We start from the raw sequence: 20,239 nt of genomic DNA on the forward strand, positions 1-20,239 counted from the left end.
ACTGTTTTCAGTAATCCAGAAGACCAATGCCAATCCTGACTGTAATTAAAAAAAAAATAATAATAATAAAAGAAACTGCATCCTTCACATTAGTTTATCTTATCCATAAGACAAACACAAAAAAACCTTGTGCATTAATTTTCCAGAAATATAAGGGTGATTGGTGGCAGTTTAGATGTTATGGGGTTATTTTTTTATTGATGTCTTAAATTAGAACTATAGTATCGTTTTTGAAGCTATGGATAAGGCAGGATTATTTTTGCAGAAGGGACAGGGGATTCGCATACACTGTATATGATGCCAGGATATGCCAGGTGGCCCTAGAACAAGTTCAAGGTAGAGCAGGCGATGCACGTGCGCAGTTTAGCATATGATGCCAGGATATGCCAGGTATCCTGGCCTTCCCAAGAGGTGTCCAAGACTTATCATCCCCGCCAATCAAGATGGCCATGGAATAGGAACCAGGATAAGGAGCAGAAGAAGATCGCAGCCCCATGTTGAAATAGGAGCAGGTCGGTGTATGTTTTAAAAAATTGTGAGCAGGATAGTAAGATTATTTTATTGCAGAAGGGGCACCACCTGGTCCTTGTGCAATAAAGGACCTGGCCAATCCTACATTTATATATGTTAGGATTTAGCTTTGCTTGATAGCTATACTCACCTGCCCCTGTTCTGTTGCAGTGCACCACCATCTTCTTCTTTCTTCTCTTTCTTACATCTTGATTGGCTGGGCCAGGAGGAAACTTCATTCAATTCCAGCAAGTGCAGGGGAAGCCAGAATTGCTTTCTCAAATTTACCAGGGTCCTTTACTCTTTCCTAGAAATATATTTCTCCTCCCTATGGTTAGAGGTATTCTATCTTCCTGTTGGTTTGTTTTAGAGTGGAAGCCTCTAAAACCTTCATTTTCTGAAAATACTAGAGTTGAAACAGCACAGAAGAATGACGATGGGGGAAACAGCAGAATGGCTGCACCAAGGCCTTAACCCTCCTGAAATTTTATATAGATGTAGTTTATTTTTTTTATTTAACCTAATTTGAATTTTTGTCTTTGTGTTTTATTTTTAATCTAAAATGTTTTATGTTGCTTTTTTCACTGTCAGTCTTTTTCTTTCTGTTAATACAGTAAAATATTGGGGCTAAGGGGGATCCATTTTTTTTTCACAGGTCAGGTCCAGGATAGTTGGATAGCACTCCTGTAACCCTCTAGGACCATTTAAAGCTTCCTGAAATATTAAACACCAGCTTCATGTTGCCTTCCCTATTGACTGCAACAAATTTCTCCTGATTTCACCTAATTGTCTAAAATGACCTCTCTACTGTCACTCTATACATTTACTTCTTATAGGTATAACAATTCGCTGACTTTTTCTTTCTTATTATGTCTCTCATCCGTAGCAGTGATCATCTTGTGCTGGGATGTAACAGCGTGCCTTTAGTCTGCAATCAGTCCCTGTAAAGGTCATTCACACTTCTTTTATCCCTTCTCCTTCTGTTGGGTAAGTCTCCGGTCATCAAGAATGACAACTTATACCAGCAAGATTTCTGCAGGTATTACTGAAGATTACACCAATTTTAAAACTGTGAAAGCAAAGTGATATGATGGGCCCTTTGTGTATCTAAGACATATAAGAGGCAGGGGCTGATTCAGTCTACCAGGTTTTATGTAGAACTAAAACTTTGCTTTTAGGTAAACTGGCCCATCTGTAACAGGTTACCTGTAAAACTTACAAATATTATATTTAGGTTTAGTTTGTAATAATAAATCAAAGCTTGTACCTAAAATGGGGATTTCACCATTTTTGTTATTTTAACTTGGTCTACTTCTATGTTCACACTGGTCATGAGGTTGCAGTGCATTTACTGCTTCCATATGCCATATATTCCATATAATTCCATATTCCATATAACAAAAATTATATTTAGGTTTAGTTTGTATTAATAATTCAAAGCTTGTACCTAAAATGGGGAGTTCATCATTTTTGTTATTTTAACTTGGTCTACTTCTATGTTCACACTGGTCATGAGGTTGCAGTGCATTTACTGCTTCCATATGCCAGGGAACCGCTGCCTCTGGGGATATAGCTTCTCCTGGAGGGAGCCCCATACAAAATAAATAGGAGCCGTCAAATGTACAAATGCTGGTTCTCTAAGAAGAAGCTCTGCATTGCGAGTGACCAAGAAGCTGGCAATTCAATACTGCTTTTTTTTTACCTGTGTGGTAATACCTTACCTTCATATGTATTTCCATTTACTCGAGGTGTGATGATCCATCTGCACCTTGCTGGGTTATCACAACACACATGATGAAGGGTCGTAAGTGGTGAATGAAATGGGGTTGATTTATTCCAGGCTTGTTGGATCACCCAGGTTATACCATGATAGTTGATCTGACTGTGCATCACCGGAGTACTGATTGTAAACACCAGCGTGTGACAATGGGTTCCAGGATGGCAGTACAGAATTATAGTAAGGCTGAGAAAACTTTGGCAGGAAGGAAGGCATGCTGAATTCCATAGACTTTTTTTAAACAAGGAACATTAGTTCTTAAATTATACAACAGTCTGTACGAATAAAGGTGATATATTTGTCCAAATGGCCCAGTAATATTATAATTCTTGTGAAATGCACATCTAGTCATACAGAAAAATGATTTCACCCTGAACACTTCAATACTGGGGGATCTGAATTCCTCCTGGTGCAGTACAATACCTGGCCTTGTGTGGCCTGAGTATATAGGCAGTTCCTGGATGAGGAAGGCATTGATGCTATTGACTGGCCCCCACATTACCCAGACCTGAATCCAATACAGATCCCCCAAGACATTTTGTATCGGTGCATCTGACTCATACAAGTATCCCCATAGACTGTTAGGGAGCTCAGACCTGGAAGGAGAACCCCAGGGCACCATCCACCATCTCATTAGAAGCATGCCCAGGTGTTGGAAGTGCATTACGGGCATGTGGAAGGTATACACACTACTGAGCAACATTACGCTACTGAGTTGTAATGAAATTCACACAAGTTCCATCAGCCCTCTTTATGTTCATGATTTTGGTTTCCAATAGCTATTCTTACATCAATTTGTTCATGGTGAATAACAATGTACATCAATGTATTTTTAACTTTAGATTTTCAGTCATTACCATCTGATTTCTGATTTTAGTGTTCCCTAACTGTTCTAAGTGATGTATTAGGCTTTAATTATTGTATCTACTATAGATCAAAAGAGATCTCTGGGAATTCTTGGTCCCATGGGAAATTGCTAAATTGCCAGAACCCAATCATTCCACTGTAAGTAAAAGTGGTATAGATTTTAAATAATTTGCAATTTGTCAAAGACTGGCTAGATAAGCAAGACCAGCTTAACAGCTAAAAAAAAGACCAAATTTTTTATCATGGTGCATGTAATTTACCTAAACGCAAGGTACTCAGGAAAAAAAAATGTTTTTGGTCCAAAATGAAGACTGATGAAAGTTTAGTTTGTCATTGGACAAATAGCCAAAGACCAGGCCTTTTATAATACAGCTGTTGGTCCACAGTAACAATAGACACATTTGGCCTAAACCAAAGAGAACATACTAACTGTAAAGCATAGTGGTGAAAGTATTATAGTTTTGAAATGCTTTGCTGCATAAGGACCCAAGGACCTATCAAATGCTATGAATTCTCCATCATATTGAAAAATTTGAAAACTAAAAACGTGAGGCCGCTTTTCCACAAGTTGAAGCTGAAACAAAAATGAATTGCCTACAGATAAATTTGATAAAGTTGAATACAAACACAAAGTTTTTCCTTTTCAATAATTTATTAATTATTACTATCATACTGTCAGAAGTGTACATATGCACTTCCGACACCATGATAGTGATACAAAGCTGATTGGCAAAACCACCAAAGAATGCTTCATTTAGAAAGGGACATTAATGAACTGGTCTAATTAAAGCCCTGATTTAAATGGAGGGGTTTAAAATGCCTTGTGTCTCTAACCCTACTCTCTCCAAAATCACCTCCCCAGATGAAGCTGCCACCCAGTTAAACCACTCTCTTTCCTTGGCTCTGGATTAGGTTGCCCCTGCCACCTTCCGCAACCCCCGCCCTGCCCACCCCCCACCCTAGCACAACAAATAACACTAAACCACTACAAAAGACTGTTCGTGCAGCTGAGGGTAAGTGGGGAAAATCTGGCCTCAGCGCCGAATTCATGGAATACAAAGCCAAGCTACAAAGCTTTAATACTGAACTCACTGTCACCAAGCAAAATTATTTCTCCGCAGTCATTTCCTCTCAAGCTTCCAACCCCCGCAACCACTTCTCAACAATTGACTCCCTCCTAAACCCCACACCTGTTCCCCTCACAATAACCTTCTCTGCCCAAGACATTGCCACCTACTTTAGAGATAAAATTGACAAAATCAGACGTGATGTCTCTGCTCACCGAGCCACGCCAACTATACCCACCCCTTCCACCAGTAATCATCACTGGTCTCCCTCAGCCCTATTACAGTGGACGAAGTCTCCTCTCTTCTCTCATCTCCATCTACGACCTGTCCGCTTGACCCAATTCGCTCTGATCTACTCCGTGCCCATTCCTCCAGCCTGGCCCCTGCCCTAACCGAACTATTCAACCTCTCCCTTTCAACTGGTATGAAACCCTCCACTTTCAAACATGCCATAATTCTGCCTATCCTGAAGAAACCCTCACTGGACCCCACCCTACCATACAACTACCGTCCTGTATCCCTTCCCCCATATGTCTCCAAACTTCTTGAAGGCCTTGTCTACAAAAGACTCACCCATTACCTGAGCACCAACTCTCTGCCTCTCTGCTTGACCCTCTCCAGTCTGGTTTTCGAGCTGCCCGATCCACTGAAACAGCCCTTACTAAAGTGGCCAATGACCTCATCAGAGCTAAGTCTCAAAGCAACTATTCCCTGCTCCTTCTTGATCTTTCCTCCACTTTTGACACTGTTGTTCATCCGCTTCTAATACAAATCATATGCTCCATTGGTATCAGTGACACTGCTCTCTCGTGGTTTGCTTCCTGGCTGACCGCTCCTTTCAAGTTTCCTTCAATGGTAACTCCTCCTCGCCCACTCTTCCTCGTTGGTGTTCCGCAAGGGTCAGTCCTTGGACCGGTTATCTTTTCTCTGTACACCTCCTCTCTCGGTAGTCTCATATCCTCCTTTGGCTTACAGTACCATCTGTATGCCGATGACACTCAAATCTGTCCACCCCTGACCTGTCTCCTTCCGTCCTGGATAAGGTCTCATGCTGCATGTCAGCCATCTCATCATGGATGTCTGACCGATTCCTGAAACTCAACCTGGATAAAACAGAACTCATCATCTTCCCCACCCTCAAATTCTAAATCTCCTCCTGACATATATCTAACTGTTACCAACACTGTTATTCATCCCTCCCCTCAGGCACGTTGTCTTGGTGTCACCTTTGACTCGGCCCTCTCATTTACCCCCCATATTCAGAACATTTCCAGGTCCTGTCACTTTCACCTACGCAACATCTCCAAAATCCGCCCCTACCTGTCCCCTGAGACCACCAAACTCCTTGTACACGCTCTTATCATCTCTCATCTGGACTACTGTAACATCCTCCTCTCTGGTATTGCACTAACCTGTCTCTCTCTTCTACAATCTATTATGAATGCTGCAGCCAGATTCATCCATCCTTTCATCCACTCCTCCTCTGCTGCATCTCTTTGTAGTTCTCTCCATTGGCTTCCATTTCATCTTAGAATCAAATTCAAGCTCCTGTGCTTTGCCTTCAAATCCCTCCAGTTATTGTCCCACTAACATTTCTGACCTGGTAAAAAAATACTCTCCCATCCGCTCACTCTAATGACCTACAACTGACTTCCTCACTCATAACCCTTATCACACGCATGGATACAAGACTTCTCTAGAGCTGCCCCAATTCTCTGGAAAGGTCTTCCCTGTCCTATTCGGCTTGCTCCTACTTTCTGCTCATTTAAAAGAACACTCAAAACCCATTTTTTCAAACTTGCCTATCAATCTTCTTCTGTCATTTGAAACCCTCACTACTTCCCACCACTACATATCTCCGCTCCTATTGTGTGTTAATTTCCCCACCTACTAGATTGTAAGCTTTTCACAGCAGGGTCCTCTCCTCCAGAGTTGCTGTCTGTATCTGTCTGTCATTTGCAACCCCTATTTAAAGTACAGCGCTGTGTAATATGTTGGTGCAATATAAATCCTGTTTATTAATAATAATAATAATTTTACCTACTTTTTCTATAACTGCTTAGTGCATTTTTGTAATGTAAGCAAAGGTTATCTGTAACAATAGCCTTTATAATACAGCCTTGTTATCTTGTCTCTGAATCGTCCTTTTTAGGCAGAATTCTATCATTGTGTATAAAGAGTTGAACTTTTCAGATCCTGTGGTGTTATGTGTAACCTTGCAGTTTCTGCCAGGTTGGCTGATTTGTTGTGGTAGCATCTGGAAGTCATCAAGAAGATAAAACACACAAAATAGGATCTTATACAGCGGAAAACTGGCTGTTAATAAGGTGCTGGATGCAGTCAGCTTGATTTCTCAAGGGAAGCAGAAAGCATCCAGCATTCAGGCAAATCCATGAATTAGGAAAGGGAAGAGCTTGACTACAGCAATCAACCATGTAATGTGTTAAATGGAAGGCTTGTTTTGTTCTACAGTATTATCGATCTGCCAGAAATCCAGTGTAGTCTGTCATCTCTGCTTATGCGGGGGGCATGTATATTACCAATAAAGTAAAGAAATTGAGGAGGCACACAAGTGATGCAATAGAAGTAAATAGCAGTATTGATTTGTGGCTATAGGTATATTAAAAGCATTTTTTTCCTGTAACTGACCTCTTTTACACACAATTGCCAGTCTCTATGGTACAAAATGGGAGCATGTGAAATACATTTACTAGTGTGTTTACTCTCTGTGCTCACCGGGGCACAGAATAACGTTACAAGGGACTGCGGGCAATGTACAAACCAATGTCAGCCAGCTGAAGCCAGACCTTGTAGCCTAAGCTATTTTACTGAAGTATTCACTAATCTATATGCAAAGTTGTTAGATGCTTAACAGTAACTTCTTTACAGTCTAAACCCAAGAACAACAATGTATTATATTACGTCCTAATGGTCTTTAGGTGTGGTGGCTGCATTAGTTTTTACCCTTTATTTTTGAATAAATATATTTCTCCCCATTATCTCTATAGCAAAAAAATAGCAGATAATTCCACCTGCATTCTGTGATCTCAGGATCTGACCCAGTGGTGCATCATCAAGGCACCCTTAAGCTTAAAGGAGAATGCTGTAAAGATTGTAAGTACATCAACAGGTGGCACCATTCTGTACAGGACACAGAACCTGTTAATCTGTAAGGAAAGAGAACCCCAGATGTCATATAACTGGGTTGAAGGCACTGTAAAAAAAATATATATACAAAAAAAATAGGTAAATAAATAAATAAAAGTAGTAAAGTTGCTTTGGGGAGTCAGCGGTCTTGGGAGCAGCCAACTTGGAGTTAAGCTTCGTACAGACATCCAATGGATGTTAGAGGATTGTCAATGGAAACAAACTTTCATTTCCAGTGACAGATGAACAAATGAAAGCTGTACAAACAGTTCCATTCTGTTCAACAAAGAAAGAATGCAGGACGAGCAAGTGGCACCCTGCTGTATTCTCCTCCATAGGAGTGAGCAGTGGTTGTTCTCGTCGTTGTATATAGCGTAAGGTTATGCATCTCTACAATGGTCTCATGGTATTAATAAACCTGCCATTCATTTTCTTTATACATACAAACTAACTTTAATTAATACAAAAGTAATACAAAAAATCATACAGCTTAAAATATCTGTCTCTTGACCATAAATTAATGTACATTCCAACTAGGAAGACTATTTGCTAATTATAGTCCAGTCCATGCAAAGTGATTTTACAATAAATAGTGGAGTTCTCCACAAAATTCATATATATCTTATGTTAACTCCAGCACTGACATTTCTTTACCATACTTCCAGAGACTGTAAATTTTCTTTCTCACACGTTCCCCAAAACTAGATTACTTCTCAGGAAATAGTCAGAAACTTTCCAGACGTTTTTGGATGGACTCTCTCTTATATTGCTGCACCATGCTCTATAGACACACATACATTCTAAATGTTCTGGACTGTCCATATAGAACAGTCAGATGTGCTCATGTTTGCATACTTTTTCTGTGACAGCTAAACTTTATTATAGAGTATGTTATTGAATGTTACCAATAGTAATAATAAAATGATAACATCTGATACACCTTCATTTCATACCATTCACCTGTTTTTCACACTTTTATAGATCAAAGACTGATTCCCTGCTGGAACATCAAACCCTGATAATCAATAATGACGTGTGATGTTGGCAGAAGTCACCAAGGGCCTTTACGAGACTCTTCCCTAAATCCTTTAGAGCTGTGAGAAGAAGGGATCTAGCAATCAGCTGACCACCGATAAAAGCTAGAAAAAGACATGATTACAGAAGCACATTTAAGTTATTTATATATATTTGGTCTGACTTTACAAATACCTGAAAGGATAATTGCTATTAAAATCAACCATGCATTTTTTTTGTCTGTACTGGGATAAAACCTTCATCTATCTTGAATGGCTGGACCAACATGATATAATTCCTACATTTGCACAGGAAGTGCTCTTATTACAGTACCAAAGTGTGATGCAAATTCAGCTCAGTGTACATTCTAGTATAGACTGTACATAGGCAGGTAGGTTAGATTTGTCATATAAAACCGCTCTTGTAGATGTATTTCATCTGTGTGTCAGAGTCAATGTCATCAGTTTGACATTATTTTAGAATGCTTATGAAACCATTCAGAAGTAACTGCATTTGACCTGCAGTTGTCCCCATTTTAACTGCAGTTCAGCTGCTCTAAGCAGGTTTGTATATTGGAATAGACTTGTATAGAATTGTAATACCTTTTAACTGTTAAAAGAACAACAGACAATTGCAAAACAGCCTTAAAGGTTGAATATTCTAATTATTTAGCAAACTGTGTTGCTTGTTTTTTATTCATTTTTTATATGTTTAAATGTGATCATTAGCATTTAACTTATGTGTCAATATGAGGAGTGTGGAAGTCGTGCCCAAAAAGGGCAAACAGAAGGCAAATTACTAATCACCACTATTGGGGTAATAAGGGGGAAGAAAAGTGTAGAAAACTCAGGATAAACAAAACAGATGCAGAGAGATTCTTACACTGCAGGTCCTCTGGTACAGCTTTCACTCCAGCAAGGAGAACATTAAGCAGAACAGTACAGACATTATATAATGTCAAACAGCAGTGGTGCCTTGGATGATCTCCCCCTCCAAACATACAGATATACGGCCAAAGGCACAGGAAAAGTACTACTAACTGTGAGGTGGAATTCCATAGGCAAAAAGTACACACAAATAGCAGCTATTGATGTTCCCTATAGGGTAAACTTATCCAACAATAAATATACCAGACACTGCCCAATGTTATATCATAAAACTATGTGAAATAGTTTCAATTCTACACAACACAGTGCTGTGACATATGTATCTAAATTGAATCTGTTCTCAGATGTTTTTTTTCATAGTAAATGTTGTTCTCCTTATCAAACCTTCACATACCGGGCTTTCTACCAGCATTTGTATCTGGGAAATATTTCTAGTGAAATGAGGCCATCTAGTGAACACACACTGACACACATTAGACCTTCAGCCACCGATGTTCCTTTCCCTTCCAAATCTTTTCTTCTTCTTTATTAAATGATCAACATTTTAAAATATTCATGAAGTTAATCAGACATTTAAAAGAGTCAGCCCTGACCGTCTGGAACAGAAAAACCTCCTTAAGGATGTGATGTGTAATGAGTGAACATCTGTCAAACCCTGGGTGATAGTCATCTGAGGCTTCACAGCTTCTCTAGGATCACACACCAGTTTCCCTGATCGTGGTAAGTGTGCTGGACTGTAACATCCTGCAGTTTTCTGCACAGTGCCTCCAGCTCCCCTTCCCGGAACACGTGGTAGTATCGATGATACACGTTACTGAGCACCAGCTGCTCTTCTCCCGTAGAGGCTTCAGAGTTCTTAGATTGACATTTTGGCTTGAGATGCCAAGGCACTAGAAGGTCCTGAGAGTCAAAGGCTGTTCTGTTAGTGTGGACAGGCAACTTGCTATTACCTTCATGATTCGAATCAGCTTTGCTACTCAAAGGTAATTGTTCATTAGAACTTTTGCTTTCCTTCAGGTACTTTGACTTCTTCTTGTTGTACTCCTGTTCCATCGCCCAGACGTAGATCAATGCCTGCCCCCCTTTCCTAAGGAGATCCGTTAATACTTGTATTGCTGCCAATCTTCTTTCCTGAATAGAGAAAAAAGCTATTTAGAACTTGCAGTATTCAAATGCAAAGAAACCAAAAGCCTCACTAAGTTAGTAATTATCATTATTATAAAAGTGTACCTAAACTCAGAAATTTCACTTTACATAAAAGGGTAGACAACCCTTTTATGGTAAGTAAAAATTCTGTTTGGTTTTTTGTGCAACACCCTTTTTTTAAAGGGTCAGCATCCTTTACTATCAAAAGAGCCATTTTGCCCCCTCTTCCACTAAAAAAAAAAAATAGTCTGGAGCCGCAAAACATAACACAGCATACGTAAAGGCCTACTTTGAAATAAAATAAACACTGAACAATGCCCCTAGAAGCCTCCAGCTTCTAACGTATCATCCTGTTACATTAGAAGCTGGAGGCTTCTAACAAAGCAGGGTAGATTTTTTGGATGGGCAGAGTTTTTTATGTTCTGATGAAGCCTTTAGGGATGAAATTTTAGGGGGTGTTAGCCACACGTGCCCCCCACTTGCACCTTTAATTTTGTTCACCTGTACCCCCCTGTTCCAGAGAAATTGGGGTTCAGGTGAAGGAAATAGCAAGTTTTTTCATTAGAACCCTGGAAAGGGAATCCCCCTCCTCCGCAGTGTCTACAGGAGGAAGGGGATCCCCCATCAGGGATCTCCCATTTGCAGCCGAAGGGAGCCACAACAAGGAGGCCTAAGAGCCACATGAGGCTCAGGAGCAGCAGGTTGCCGACCCCTGACCTAGGAGATCAACAATGAATGGGAGAGAAAGGCCTCCCGGGACACCGACCTCACACATCCTGGAAGGCTCTTGGGTACTCCTTCTGCGCATGCCCGAGCATCTTGGGCACGCGCAGAAGGAGCCTTTTCATACGAGAAAAATTTGCCGATCTCACGCATGCGCAGTGAGATCGGCAAGTTTTTTTCCCATCCTACCTCACCCGTTCTCACGCCTGGGTCAGGTGATGTAGGAAGAGGTAACAGGTAGAAGAGGAGAAGAACGGATGCTGGGACGACGCGGGACCCGATGCAAGACACCTTGCTACCATGCGGGATTGAAGGTAAGTGTATTTTTTTTTTCAGTTTAGTTACCCTTTAACTAGTATTTATATAGCACCAACATATTAGGCAGTGCTTTACAAAGTCCATAGTCTTGCCATTATTCCATAGTTCATATTTAGTGGTTTCAGGTTCAGAGATTCTACCTACCTCAGTGGAAAAATGGTGTATCACTGCAATAGAGATACAGGCATCAAATGAGCCGGGTCTAAATGGAACTGACAAGGCGTCACAAACACAGGCCTCGTATTCCTTCTCTCCACAAATGTCTATGAGATTTTTACTGCGGTCACAACCTATCTGTGCAAAGAGGAGAGAAACACCAAGATTAGCAACAGGGGGAATAATAAATACAGATCTATCTTCATAAAGCATGTTAGCAGAAGACCCCTGAGAGATGCTAATATATGCTAATTAAAAGAAGGACAACTAAAGGAGAATTCCCTTTTAAACGACATTGGTTCAGCTCTTGTACCAGTATACCCTCTGGAGATCAGACAGTCTATTTTTTCCATTCTTGTAGAGCTTTAATAAAACAGGACCATACTGTTTTTTTTTTTGGTTGTTTGGATTTATTGGTTGGTTGTTGGGTTGTTTGGATTTATTGTGGTAATATTGCCTTGCAAAACCTATTTATTTTCTAAGCAATCCATAAAAATAAGGGAAAAAAACACGGGGCCATGTTAAAAAAAAGAGTGATACTATGAATTAAAATTATGACAATATCATACAATAAAACACGAAAAATGCAATGTAACAAGGTTGCTACATTATATTCCTTAACTTCTTTCTGAACTGCCTTAAAAACTTTGGCTTCTTGAGCTGCCGAACTCCACTTTTAGGCTATGCTTCAGACTAGCAGTAAAGTTATCACTATTGAACCCACTCCTTTGTTAAGACACCACATGTTGCTTATCAACCCCAGCAGTCTGAAGAATGAATGGGGGCTGAAGTAACTGGTTCAGTACCACTCACTGTAACCTGCTGGTAAATGTGAGAATCAGTGCAGTGGTGCAGGCAGACAAGTGGCTGACAAGGTGTGGGAGCCTGAACCTAGCCTAAGTCTACATCAACCTTATTTTTAAAAACTTAATAACAGCCATACTGCCTTTGATGGGCATTTGTAGGCATTTTTCTGCAGGTGTTTGAACACAAAATATTCAAATTATTGGACATAAACTCATCCTGATTATTTACAGGAAAGAAGACAGCGAATAAATGAAGATAATGCAGAATATCTCACAAAACACTGATGTGGAAAATGTTCTCATTAAGTGATCCAAGCAGAGGAAAGAAAAATGACCTTGAAAGTGATCAGAACACACCAAAAATATTAATGAAATGTAAACTAATTGAAGCGAACAAAAGTGTATTTGTCATTTGCATCTAAATTGCATGAAATGCATTTCAGCTCAGACCGGCTTTCTGTCTCCATCCGAATATAGCAAAGGGGAGATGATGAGATGAGTTATGAGGCTCAATTACAGCTGATGGGAGCTGTTAACAATGGTTTAGTGGCTGTCATTTTTGTGTCATACACACATGACATCCATACCATGCCTGATATAGGTAGTGCTACTACTCTTACTACTAAGAAACAGTGTTGTGCTTGTATTTATGGAAAAATCAATTCACTGATTATTGGATTTTTCCTTTCTTTATGGAGGTGCACATACTCACACCCAGGGCACTCAATATACATTGTGCCACAAATCCATATTGCCCCTTTCTAAAATAATCTGTAAAGTCTAATCCTAAGGCATATCAAAACCCCCCAAAAATTTAATAAACTATAGTTTACCAGCTAATATTAGTTTTTTGTTTTCAGACTTATTTCTCTCCATTTCCACCTTTTTATTTCCATGAATAACATACTTTCTTCATTCTTGGGTGGCGACACCCACCCATTCATTGCACCTATGAAAAAGCAACGATTGGCATTTAACCTGTCTTTCACTCTTTACATTACACTGCAAAAGGTAAACTTTTAGATTACAAAAGGAACACAACATTTTTAACCTTTATATTTATAAGCTCCTAGGAAGAAACAAGGACATGGCATTTCTGGTAAGGTCAAAAATGTTTGCTTGTACTTCCTAACAAATATTCTTAACCTGGAAAAGGAAAATGAATGCAGCCACCACATCTAAAGACTTGATTCATATTTGCTGTTTCCACTGGTATACAAGCATCTTGTGGGAGGTCTGTAGTCTGGATTTAACCTGCATTCGTTATTTTTCAAGCAGGACTGTAATCAAAATTTCCCTATCTTTTGGCTATCTGTAAGGGTGACATTCTTACCAATGGCCAGCAATGTAAGAGAAATTCCTCCTACTGACCACCACACTAATGTACTGTGAGCTGTGGATATAGTAATTATAGAAGGGGTTCCCTGAAGGCCTAAAGGTTATTTCAATGGTTCTCTCATGATTAAAAGGCCACAAAACGCTGCTCTAATTGCTTTAAACAAACCAAGAAGTTTGTAGTGACATGCAAAATGAATGTGAACAACACAGGCATGCACCACAAATGACCTAACAATATAATATGGTCAGCACAGGTGTACTGTGAAAAGGGGGGGGGATTGTGTCATGCTGTGCACAAAATGTGCAGAAAAAGGAGACTAGACAGTGCTGTTAGAAATATGCAAATATAAGCCTTTTTCTGAAATATAAGCCCTTATCCCTATCTATAACAACTTTTCCTGGCTGCTAATATATGCCATGAGCAGTGACACAGGGCTGACACGGGACAGGCAGAGGTGACATGTGGGCCATGACTGACAGCCTATCTCTATGCTTTACAAAAAGAAAAAAATGATGTTGTCTCAAGGGACAATCTAGATCAGTGTTTTTCAATCAGGGTTCCTCCAGAGGTTGCTGAGGGTTCCTTGAGCAATGAGCAGTTTGTGACTTTCAGTTCAGTTTAAATAACACCAACAATCTTTTTGGCTATCTGCATGGATGACAGTCTTTTCAATGGCCAGTAATGTAAGAAATATTCTACTTGTTATTGCCCCATCACTTTCTAAGCTAAACAGTTCATATTTAACTATAAAGATGGAAGAGGAAATGATTGGCTTATCACATCATACATAATACCTACTGAAACTTACCATGTACAAATCATTATTGACTCCCAGATATTTTCCATTGCCACAGCCCACATCTGCAACAAGAGAACCCATTGGCAACGACCTAAGGAAGTCAACCACTTTGGGCCATGGTGTGTGTCTGGTGCTGCTAAAATGGCTGGCAATATCTTCATACACCTTGTGGACATATTCCTTTTCCAGGGATGCTGCTCCCATATCTTCAACTAGAGGTGGGGAGCTTTTTTTCTGCTCTTGTTGACTGTCACAGACCGATGGAAAAGCTGAATATACAGAATAATTATCAATATACATTAATACAGATGTCTTAACCCAAGTACTTTCTGCCCCAATCACACACACAAATTTACCTTATATCAATGCTTTAAAATGAAGACATCAGACAAGAATAGTAGCAACATTTATAAATGTAGTCCTTTCACTGAGAACCATTCAAAAAATATCTGTAAATATATAGTCAAATGTCCTGGTCCCGGTTAAGATACCTACACACCCACAGATTGGTTGTGATTGACAGGTTAAAGGAGCTCCAAATTATAGAACAATTAACCTTTATCACAGATTTTTCACATTCTGCCTGTATAGCTTCTTAGAATCTCTAAAAAACATACCGCATTTACAGGGGCCATGTCTGATTTTTCTGAAGGTGAAGGATGTCCTCGTCCCCCTTTTGTTTAACGTTAGCTCCTCGGTATTCCCCCCGACAGTCCCAACTTTCTGCCCTTCTGACACTTGAATCACATCAAACTTTCTCGGAGTGATACTGGAATGAAGAGAAATAATTACATGGCTTGGAGGAGGGATGAGAAGGAAAATGGTCTTAGTAGTCACAATGAATTGTCAAAGTCAATATGCAGCTGTTGAAGCTGTCAGCTGTACAGCCATTACATTAAGAGTGAGAAAAAGGGAAAACTGTTTTGCTATTGAAAAATAAATGAAGTGGAAACATCCATAAAGAACTAATAAACTGGTCAGTCTATGAGATGTTTCGTTCTCCAGCAGACCCTATACTTTACAATGCGGGATGCACGCTGATGAATGCTGGGGGGAAAAAAAACAAAAAAAGAGAAAAAGTCCTCTGTCATGTCATATAGTAACAAGCATTCTGAGCATACACAGAACTAATCTATGTGCCTGATTACTCCTTGGATGGAGACTATAATGCATTTTAATTGAACACACATTTTACTGTTATTACTGCACTATTTAACGGAAAACAATTTGCAGCACAAGTGCAGTATATTTTTACCCTGTGTTCTGTTGGGAGATTTCTCTTCACATCTTGTCCTGGAGATGCGATAGAAAGTGACATAGATGCAATAGAAAAGACATTTGTCAACAAATAGGTGTTTCCATTGAAAGATTTACACTCTCTCTTGTTTTGGTGACAATTTCAAATCCAGGATCCTGGCATTTGCCCAGTACATGTCCACAGATCCAAAGAATCTGGCCACACACTGTCAAGCTTAGTTAGTGGGGAAGAAACCTTTATTGTAAAGACCGTACATGCTTAGAAGTGCTGTCTTAGACTTCTGCTCTCTAGCACGTTTTACCCAAGATTAGGCTGACTTGTAGGGTCATCTCTGCCATTAAACTCATTCCTTGGTGTAACATGTAAGAGCAGGGAGACTTCTGAGCATGTACATCATGCAGCTGGCTTCTTTGGATTTGTGGACATGAGAGGGCAGGAACAGGCTTCACATGATGCCAGCTCCTTGATCCCTCAGCATTTTAAGGGATCACATCAGATCTTTTCTGCTGCCTCTACATATTATCACTTGGAGGTCCTATTAGAATGCAGGAAACCAGCACCTCAATCAGCCCCCATTTCTAAGATGAACCTGCTAGTGCAATCTGTTTGCAATTTTCACAGCAGTAAAACATTATCACACATGTAGAGAATAAAAGCCATAATGTATAGACAATGCCTTTTTTTACAGGCTGAAAAAAGAGGACCTACAGTGAAAGTGTTAGGCTCCATTGCTCTATTGCCATGAACTGTGCGGATGTTTGTGAGTAAAAATGAAACAAGAGACGCATAAACAAAGCACAACATACTGCAAAGTCTTACAACTGTAGTGTGGATAAAAGAAAAAAAACTATTGCGTCCCTGGCTGTTAAAAATGACTGTGCTCTGTAGTGCATTAAAAGAACAACACATCTCAACTCAATTGCATCTTGCAAAAGTTTACATGCACCAATCACAACAGAAGTAATGTGAATCCAGCTTTAAACAGCAGTTTCTATATACTTTTGTCCACCTGAGACAGTTTGGTTTGGGTTTTGTTTGGAGGCTCTCTTGACTGATTTGTGTTTTTTGGGTGTTAAATGTATTTAGATATCATTGTTACTTACAAGCAGTTAAACAGAACTTAGAATATGTTATATGTATGTCTTGGCTGTATCTTACTGTAATGTCCTCCACAGCAGTGTGCACTTCATAAATAAAATAATATTAAATCTCCAGCTGTTCAAATAATGAGACTGTATGAAGTGTCAGTCACGATGTAGATATATGACACAATACTGCAGCCTTCATCTTAATGTACTGTTTTACAAGAGAGGTGCTGAAATACAATTCAAGTATATATTTATACACATATGCATACCAGAATTTTATTTAGGACAGTAGGAATTTGTATTCGGATGGTGACTGGTGGTAGTATTCGGATGGTAGTTTGACCCAACTTTTCAATAACCACCCAAAAACTAACAGTCGGTTGGTTACTGAAAAGTGCTGGGTGGTGCACCCAGATAAAAGGGGCTGGGGAGAACACTGGAATTAAATTAAACTTTAGTGTAAAGAAGGGTAAAACCCCTGCTAAGACACATAATACTTCTAGCTAATACAAGGTTAAAAAACAATAAAGTAACCTTAAACACATGACATTACACAGCCTGCACACTTTATTATGCCTACATACCCATGAGTCCACAGATATCTTGATTCTCCACCCATAACTAGTAGGCTTCGCTGTGTCACCATAACTGGGACACTGGAACCACTTGGATGCTTGAAGTCCATGACGATCTGTAAATGAATATTTCATTAATATTTTGACCTCTTTTACAATCCTCGTTTTAGAAACATTTAAGTACAATAGGCCTGTAAAATATAAAATAAACTCATTCTGTGAAATAAAAATCTTCATGAGAAAGTTGCTGTTTTTATGTAAGGTAAAACAGACCTAGCCTCATTTATTAAACCTCTCCAAACAAGAGAAAATATACTGAGAACCTGGGTGAATCATGGGAGAATCTGGGTGATCCAACATGAATTTGGTCAAGGATTGAAAAAGCTTGCTAAATAATAAAAAATTATTTTACTGAATCCATTCCAGGTTTGCTGGATCTCTCCCATGATACTCTATCTTCTCCAGTATTGGAAAGCTTTAATATATCAGGCCCATTATGTTGGTAAGTGATAGTCTGAACATGAAGGGTTAGTCAAGCTGTCTGAAACAGTTCATTGACTTGGGAGGGTAGGGCTATTGCTATACCTAAAAGAATGAATGCACTTTCCCATGATACCCATCATCTCTCCCACGATGAGTTAAAGTATGCCACACTTACCCAAATACATGTTTGCACCAATTCCACAAACTGGCACATATTCTGGCACAGTTGCCCTCCATACACTTTTATGGGACTTCTGTGCCTCACCAGCTTGCAGAACTGATCCCATAGATGTGTATGAGGATTGAACCGTATATACACAGCCAGCATAAAAGTTTCCTAGGGAAGTACTGATGTTTTTTTTTTAATAATAATTTTTATTTTGTTCATTATTCACTTAAAAAGGTGATTGTCTCTTCACTATAGCACTAGGCAAAGTACAATAACCCTTTGGTTCATAATACAGGGTGCCCTGTATTATGAACCAAATTTTCTGAAACCACCCATAAACAGCCCAGTGGTTACTGAAAGGGGCCAGAGAGAAAGGTCTAAATAACAATAAAATGGCACTTTTGTGTAGCCATAATTTCTTGTTCAGATTAAAAATAAAAAAAATTTGAACACTACTGGGCAAAATTGACACTTTAGGAGCCTGTGCACACCCAAAGGAACAACACAGGCTTTAATTGCTTTTTTACAAAGCAGACCTATATTAAAAACACACATTCGTCCTAGGTGTGCAAAAACATGGATACATGCAGTAAACTGAAATGACTATTCTCCGAATATTCCAGCTTAAAAATAGTTCTAGCATTTGAGACTACAAAATGAAAAGCCTCAGGCAATATAAACCATACACACAACACATACTGCATCTTCATAATTACTGCTATAAATAATTTACCAGGAAAATCTCTACAAAGTGTTTGTTAAATATTAATATGTTCCCTTTACAAAAAAATTAGAGGAATTAAACCAGAACTAAGATAAGCACCATGACACACATTCTGAGGTCTCCAAAGCAGTGAATTTGACATTCACTGAAAAATTGCCTGGTGGAGAATCTTCCAGGTCTAAGTGTTTCAACTGTAGTAATTGATTCTCCTCCAGGGAAAGCAGATTCACTGCTTAAACATAGACCCCCGGAGTGTCTGTTCCATGACATCACATCGCTAATAGATTGACCATAACAGCAGGTGATGTCAAGACTCTCACCACAATACAGATCCTGTAGACCATTTGTCACCGGAAGGCTCTGAAGAACAATGTAAATTTTATTATCCCCATATTACAAATCTTACCCTCTAGCAGAAACAGCATAAGACACTTCCAATGCAAACAAATAAAACAGAGACAATGTGGCCACAGGTTAATAAAACAAAGCTGGAAAATGAATGTTTGCCTACTCAGAAGACTGGAACTGAATAAACTCCCTGCGCGGGAGTTACATCTTCTTGTCCCAGCCAATCAAGATGGCTGAAGATCAAAACAAGGAAAAGAGGAAGAAGATGGGCAATGAAAACAAACAAAAAAAAAAGTCCCCTCCCCTTTTGTCTTTACCCATGTCACGCATACCAGCAGGCTTCTAGCAGCTTCTTGTGTGCATGCCTAATATTTGGCAAGTTTTCCCCATTGAAGAAAAAGCTCCTTCTGCGCATGCGCAGTGAGATTGGCACTCTTTTTTCCCCCCATTTACTGCAGCTACTTCACCCAATCTTGCGCCTGCACAGAGCGAAATCGGGTGACAAAGAAGAAGATGGCGGCCCCGGCACAGAGGACGGTGCAGGACCAAATTTAGGAAAGCTCTGGAAGGAACAGGGGATCTGCTGAAGTAAGAATGGGTCTGCTTTAAAAAAAAAAAAACTGCGATCAGGCAGGTAAGATTATTTCCTTTTGCAAAAAGGACCTCCCTAGAATTTTTTGAAATTAGGATTTAGGTTTGCTTTAAGTAAATGACAAACAATTTCAGGCTCAACTCCAGCTAAAATCAACTTCTACAACTTGCTAAAATTGTGCACTGGGACCTAAAGATCTGTATCTGTGTGTTACTTCCCCCACGCCCTAGATTGTAAGACTCAGAGTGTAGGACTCTTTTCTGTTTTTTATCTGTCTGTCATTTGCAACCCCTATTTAATGTACAGTGCTGCGTAATATAAATATAATATATTATGTTGGAGCTATATACTGTTTCGTGATAGTATTATTAATAATATTAATAATAATAGCATTTCTACTCTATATTAACCCTTCTACTGCTGCAAATTCTTGAGAGGTAAAGTGA

The 20,239-nt window shown here is 39.4% G+C and overlaps 1 protein-coding gene across 1 annotated transcript in view; it reads right to left on the reverse strand.

The window, feature by feature from the left end:
• Positions 1-9,782: 9,782 nt before the first annotated feature.
• ALKBH8 (alkB homolog 8, tRNA methyltransferase) overlaps positions 9,783-20,239 on the reverse strand; it is a 30,308-nt gene continuing 19,851 nt past the window's right edge. Inside the window, exons 8-12 of the mRNA XM_072403148.1 lie at positions 17,487-17,593; positions 15,174-15,325; positions 14,566-14,825; positions 11,601-11,750; positions 9,783-10,400 (exon numbers count right to left, since the gene is read on the reverse strand). Of these exons, the coding sequence (XP_072259249.1) occupies positions 9,948-10,400; positions 11,601-11,750; positions 14,566-14,825; positions 15,174-15,325; positions 17,487-17,593 (1,122 nt within the window). The 3' untranslated portion in view covers positions 9,783-9,947. The remainder of the gene's footprint in view (positions 10,401-11,600; positions 11,751-14,565; positions 14,826-15,173; positions 15,326-17,486; positions 17,594-20,239) is intronic.

This window comes from Pyxicephalus adspersus, chromosome 1, assembly GCF_032062135.1.
Source record: "Pyxicephalus adspersus chromosome 1, UCB_Pads_2.0, whole genome shotgun sequence".
Taxonomy (NCBI): domain Eukaryota; kingdom Metazoa; phylum Chordata; class Amphibia; order Anura; family Pyxicephalidae; genus Pyxicephalus; species Pyxicephalus adspersus.